Genomic DNA, 7,374 nt, shown 5'->3' with positions numbered 1-7,374 from the left:
TGTGAAACTAGTTTTTGATTTTTTGATTTTGCTTTTTTCGAGCTTTGATAAGCAGGAACTAAAACTAGACACGTTAAATAATAACAAATTAATTAATGAAAAGAGCAAAACGAGGGAGATAGAATGGAATTAAACACGACACGGGTAGCCATACTGTTGCGCCATTTAAAATGATGACGTATTAGCTTTGTCCATGACTTATCTGACTGACCCCGCCAGTAATAAAGCGTTATAGTCCACAAGTGATATACATATATATCACTGAATGAAAAGTTAAGTATATTGTATATTCATTAGTATGTCAAAGCAAAACTCAAACACACATTATGCACTATCAGCCATGCCTCCAAGAAACTAAACAGCGTTTCATTTGAATGTAAAATGCCGATAGTTCCTGTCGAAATTTTCTATCCATAAAACCGTATACAATTGGATTAATAGCATTGTTAAGGAAAATCATCCAAATTATAAAGTAAGACAGAGATCCATTATTATCCACAAAGTTTTGATAGAGAGGTGGGTTGATATTCCTAATTACGGTGGTTAAGAGGTAAGGGAGATAAACACCGAACGAGATAACGGACACCACTAAGAAAACTTTAGTAACATTTCTACTTTTGACAAGCTTCTTTCTTTTCCTTTCATGCATTGATTTTAGAAATGCCTTTTCTTTTTCAGTTGACTGTCCGACTTTGTCACTTTTACTCGCCACCGAGTTATCTCGCTTCATGTCTGGGTCACGTGCAGCTGTGGACATAACGTAGCTGTCTGTAGTAATTTCTGAGTCTGGACTGGAATGTACTGGTGTGATTGAGATTGTGGTATCACTATATACGACATCCGGCTGCGACGTTAGGTGTTTTGTTCTTTGAGGGATACGTGTAGTGATATTGTTTTTCTGATGAATATATATCCTTCTACCAATCAAAATGTACGACACAATTGAAATTGTGATGCTGGTGACAAACGTTAATAACATAAACCCTCCGTAGACCCGTACAAACATTGATTTCTTCAGCTGATTCAACACTGAACATTTATAACCGGGCAATGAATGAGTCTTTGTTGTCTGCTGATTAACACCAAAAATCATAAATCCCGGGATGATGAAGACTATGAGCATGACGATAAAATTTAATCCACAGAGCACGCGAGTTGTTCGCTGGCTAAATTGGACACGAACTCTCTGACATACTTTCCTATAACGTTCCACAGCTATGAGATTCAAAAAAAGCAAGGAGTACGTTCCTACAATATTCATGGTTGTGAAGTACAACTTACAGAAAACAGAAGACTGCACCGAGTAGATGTTTCTGATAATATACAGTGAGGCTGGAATGCAGAACGTGCATCCTACAAAATCCACTGCAGTCAAACACAGTACCAACTTTTTGTACATATTTGCTTTGTATCTGAGCAAATAAACCAAAAACACGTGAACATTTCCAATCGTCCCCAATATACATGAGAGTATCAGAAAAGCCGTGATGGGAATCCCGGATCTCACGAATTCATCATAATCCTCCTGTTCTAAAGTATACGACGTATTCATCGACGAATTCATCTTATTTTCAAAATTTGAAAATTCAGCGCTGATGCCCTCAAAGCAAAAGTCACACAGTCTATGAACATACGATGTGTTAATGAAGTATATAAAATCACCGATCATAAGTTCAGGAAATTAAAATAATTAGTCATCATCTGGTAATACGATACTTAAACTATCTTCGGTTTCACTTTCAGATATATTGATGACCTCTTGTTTTTGAACAAGAGGTCACGTCAATCCTACATATCCTTAAGATATGAAAATTAAGGAAATGATATCCGCCACTAGACCAGCCTCTTCTCTTGATACTTTCGTTCCTCGGAACCACATGGACTGCTTACCACAAAGCGTGGTGATTTTAACTCCCCTATTGTGAATTTTCAATTTCTGCAACCCCAACTTGTTAAAATGTTTTGTCGATGAGGGCGTTTTACGGTCGCGATAGGTATGTGATTGAGACATATTTTCTCTTTTTCGTTGTTTTATACCTTGTTCTTATTTGAAAACGTAACCTTACTTGATTTGATAAATATTTACATAGCAGATGATGCAGAAAACGCTTACTCTTCCGAAACGCATGAACTAAACCCCCATGTACATTTTCAGGAGTCTACGTGTATATCTGTCTTTTGTTTACATTTTGCCCTAGGTTTATTGAATTTTAGTTTGGTTTGAGAAACAAGTTGGTATTCTTTGATTGTTTTTAAAAGCATCTTTAATTATTACTGTTCTATTTTGTTCTAGCCATTTGGGAGGAAAAGAATTTCATCCGTTGTCATATCTCAATAGATCGGAAGGCTTTTTATATCATTCGAACAAAGAAATACAACAGCCATTGCATTTTTTTCAGGAAGCAAATCATAACATCAATCTACCTATTCATTAACAATATCCTATCATGAGTTTTGAGGTCCGTGTTATTCCAGTTTGTCACAGTATGTTTTAGTAGTCTCTGTATTAGAATTACTTGAACCTCGACGAAAGCACCACGTCGTTTCGTCCTGCAATGACTATTGATGCTAAAGGCCAAACAGGATTCGAAAGTATCAATATTACATGTATATACAAATAAAATGGGATTCAAAGTCCAAAATCCACATCCATAATAGAACCGGTGTACGCCAAATATATCAAATAAAATATATATCTTATTAATATTTCCTTACTGCATTTTACAGAAAATGAAATTAAAAACACTTATGAAATAAAATTCTATATTTGACCTTTATCTTGTTCTGTAATATAACAACCAAGGTACACCTTCTCCGGTTCTAAATCTGACCTTCACCTTGTACTGTTAAATAGCAATCAAGATACTCCTTGTCCAGTTCTATATCTGACCTTCACTTTGCACTGTAATATATTTATCAAGATTCTCGAACACCGGTTCTAAATCTGACCTTTACCTTGTTCTGCAATATAACAATCTAGATTCGCGTACAACGCTTCATGACCTTCACTTTGTTCTCTAATATAACAATCAAGATACTTCTTCTCCGGTTCTATATCTGACCTTCACCTTGTTCTGTTATATAAAAATCAAGATTATTGTACTCCGCTTCTATATCAGATCTTCAACTTGTTCTGTAATATAACAACCAAGGTACACCTCCGGTTTTTTTTTATTTGACCTTCACCTTGTACTGTTAGATAGCAATCAAGATACTCCTTCTCCGGTTCTATATATGACATTCACCTTGTACAGTAAGTTAACAATCAAGATACTCGTTCACAGTCTCTAAATTTGACCTTCACCTCCGGCAAGATTTGCATCCTGGTAATTCTTTTTTTATTTATCCCTCCAGAAACTTATATGTCTGATTCAACCTTCCTTCCTTGAAGTACCAGTAGGCGTAACTGTTTATTCGGACTTATGTATAAGTGAAATGATATATTTATTCCTTTTCTGTGAAGTAAATGTCGATAAATTCTCGGTACTACTATTAAATTTTGCATTTTTCTGATTACCTGTAATTTAAACAATATATATCTATTGCTATGGTCGAAATAACGTAAATTGAATTAATGATGTGCATTAACGTAAACTTTTCAGGTAAGTCAACAATAGCTGTCAGGAAATTGAAACCGAAGCGGTGACACAGTGTCACATCGTCTGCGTGGAACAACCGCACTAGTTTGAGCATAATTCAGGAAGAATATAAATGATTAAACTCAATAAATAAATAACCTATGTAGGAATGTGCAATATAAGTCTTTATTATCAGGTTATTGTACATCAGAATCAAGTCAAGCACATGTAACTATCAATAGCTAGAAGAAAATAATTCTATATATAGTAATAGACACCTCAACAAAGTTGTGGTACATTAAACACTGATGTTAAAACTGATGCAAGCTATCAGTAATTAATGTAATGTTCACTCAAATGACGTCACTTATCGCCAATTAATCAGTAAAGTCTTAGATGAATATATAATAATATATATAGTAATAGACACCTCAACAAAGTTGTGGTACATTAAACACTGATGTTAAAACTGATGCAAGCTATCAGTAATTAATGTAATGTTCACTCAAATGACGTCACTTATCGCCAATTAATCAGTAAAGTCTTAGATGAATATATAATAATATTCAAGTTTTTATGAACATCTTGCCCATTCACTTTCTGTGACATTTTAACCTTTCACTCATTCTCTCTCTCCGTGCATAATACAAATAAGAATTTTATAAAGAAATACGCATTTTGAAATTGCATCTCTTACTCTGTCTGTCTTGCTGGCTGACATATTGTCTGAGTGTTTGTCTGTCTGCCCCTCTCCCCCCATCTTTCTTTGAAAAACAACAATGCTTTTCAATATTGACAAAATCGTTTGGTATAGGTATATATACATAAAAAACGTTCAAAAGATTAAGTGACATGTTTTGCACTTTTAACCACGCCTACAACAAGCAAAACAACAGAGTTTCATTTGAATGTACAATGCCGACAGCTCCTGTCGGAATTTTTTATCCATAAAACCATACACGAGTGGATTAATAGCATTGTTAAGGAAAATCATCCAAGTAATAAAGTAGGGTAGGGGCCCATAGTTAGCTATAAAGTTTTGATAGAGACGTTGGTTGACATTCCGAATCACGGCTGTTAACAGGTAAGGGAGGTAAACACCAAAGGAGATCATTGACACGACTAGAAATACCTTGATAGTGTTTCTACTTTTGTCAAGCTTCTTTCTCTTTCTCTCATTCATTGTGTTAGGTATTGAAGAGACTGCAGTATCTCTTGCCGTGTCCTTTAAACTCGTTGTTTGTGGAGAAATAGCCATATTGTTTTTCTGATGAATGTAGATCCTTCTACCAATCAAAATGTACGACACAATTGAAATTGTTAAGTTGATGAGAAAGGATAGTAGCAGAAACCCTCCATATACGTGTACAAACGTTGAATTCCTCAGATGATTCGACACAGCACATCTATAACTGGGCAGTGAATGAACCTTTGTTGTCTCCTGGTTAATACCAAACATGAAGAATGAGGGGATGAAAAATAAGGTGATCATGGCAACGAGGATTAATCCACAGAAAACGCGAGTTGTTCGCTGGCTAAAATGGGTAGGAGTCTTTTGACATATTTTCCTATAACGTTCCACAGCTATGCCATTCAAAAGTACCAACGATAAAGTTCCTACAAGGTTCATGGTTGCGAAGTACAACTTACAGAAAACAGAAGACTGAACCGAGTAGATGTTTCTGATAATATACAGTGAGGCTGGAATGCAGAACGTACACCCTACAAAATCCACTGCAGTCAAACACAGTACCAACTTTTTGTACATATTTGCTTTGTATCTGAGCAAATAAACCAAAAACACGTGAACATTTCCAATCGTACCAAAGATACATGAGAGTATCAGAAAAGCGGTGATAGGAATCCCGGATCTCACGAATTCATCATAATCCTCCTGTTCTAAAGTATACGACGTATTCATCGACGTATTCATCTTACTTTGACAACTGAACAGTTATGTATCTACAGTAGAAATGAAACAGTTTGTGAGTATTCCTTGCTTCACAATTGAATCATATCAAACAAGTGGATGACAAATGACGCAAAATCTGAAAATGAAAATGTTCTAGTTGTCATCTGCTATACCAATAACAGTAGTAATACGTCTTGATAGGTATCCACTCCTACACATTGTTTCTACGAAATTCACCGCTTAATCAGGAAGGCATTTGTGTGTATCATTACAAAACAAGGAAATGATAGCCCGGACCGGTTTTTATGTAGCCAGATTGCAAAATCGGGGCCATATTGTATTTGTAATATCTGTTTGCTTGTTATCACCATTAACCCTGCCCATAACTATTACACCGTAGAGATTACATATTTGGCATGTATCTTCCTTGTAACAAGACATTTCCCGTGGTACCTAAGGCCTTGACTTTGATCTTTGACCGACCTTTCAAAGATAAAAAACATAATATCCACAATGAAGACATAAGTGTTTCACAAAATGTGCAGACAATTAGCACATGCCTTATACAGTTCAATACATGGTTCAATGGTTTGTCAGTAAGATATACTGTCCCTACGGACGTGGGATTGAATGGTTACATTGAATCACGTGATGTTGACTGTCGTATATCAGTAACAATCGAGTCATAAAGATCTTGAGAGAAAAGTACATTAGTTTAACCTTTGACTTTAGGTTATTCCACTATTGCACCATGTGTGGGTCAAACTAAACTTTAAACTTATAGGAAATTTGCATTTTATAAATAACATCAATGTTAAGAACTTCCTGACTTCCTTGCAAAAGAATCATGATCAGAAAAGTGTTGCGAATCGAAACACAGACCAAATGTCTAAATCCAAACACTGGCCTTAGGTTAACATAGTAATAGTAACACATTATATAAAAATCTCCATTTGGTAGGCTGAGAGATAAGATCAACAGAAACATAGTTTCTTTTTCTTCGGTTTTTCAACTTTATTCAATCAAAAACATTGAAATGATTTATCACATTGTCAAGAACGGAAGTTTTACAGTGAATATCGGTTTCGTTGAAAGAGTACAGACATACATATATTCTCGTTTTCCGCTCGGCAATTGATCACGTGACAATAATAAAGTGTTCAATTTCCGTCGTAAATCAAACATCTTTTTCTAAAATTCGAAAGCATTGTATTACGGATTTTTAAAAAGGTCGACTGAATATTAAAGAGAAACAGTGGACATAGACACGAAACTCTTTACGTTTGTACATCAAAAAAGAAAGAATTAATTTTTTTGGCGTGAATGATCACCGGACGACGGTATAAAAACAGGGTTGTGTTTTGTATCTTAGTTGAAGTTTGGCATTCACAGCGAATGAAAAACTCTCACAGATAATTGCACTAGTGACTAGCAAAAGTAAGGCAGAATATTTGCTAAAAAGCAGAATTCCTTTCAGATTCAAAATGACTTTATTTGACGGAAGATATCCGTGATTTTAAAATTTTAATTACACTGAAACAGATTACAAAACCTGTTAACCCGTCTGAATTTAGATCTATGTTACATTTACAGAAATGTAAAACCAACAGCTATAATCGAAAAAAACAATTCTCGGTGAGATTATCTGTACACAGAACATTGAACTAGAACGCTGTATATATTAATATATGAGTGTCTCATTATTGAGGTCGAGAAACATTTCGTGGTTTCTCTCGGTATTTCCTGGTCATTTCCGCGAATCACGGAAAGGGAAAGTTATTTGGTTTACATTAGCCTTAGTTGTTGTATTGAATTCCTCTTAAAATAATACATTTTCTCATTTCGTTTAACACAAATAAATTATCGATACCATTTTTAGACATG

At 35.1% G+C, this 7,374-nt stretch overlaps 1 protein-coding gene across 1 annotated transcript; it reads right to left on the bottom strand.

Moving 5' to 3' along the window:
* Window positions 1–4,443: 4,443 nt before the first annotated feature.
* LOC132555829 (orexin receptor type 2-like) lies at window positions 4,444–5,511 on the bottom strand. The gene has a single exon (XM_060220189.1). The coding sequence runs from the start codon at window positions 5,509–5,511 to the stop codon at window positions 4,444–4,446; it is 1,068 nt and encodes a 355-aa protein (XP_060076172.1).
* Between the last annotated feature and the right edge of the window lie 1,863 nt (window positions 5,512–7,374).

Source organism: Ylistrum balloti, unplaced genomic scaffold (assembly GCF_031769215.1).
Source record: "Ylistrum balloti isolate Yb309-2 unplaced genomic scaffold, AGI_CSIRO_Ybal_v1 Utg370518, whole genome shotgun sequence".
NCBI lineage: Eukaryota > Metazoa > Mollusca > Bivalvia > Pectinida > Pectinidae > Ylistrum > Ylistrum balloti.
The sequence above is the reverse complement of the archived record's forward strand: the minus strand, read 5'-3'. Positions and strand labels throughout refer to the sequence as shown.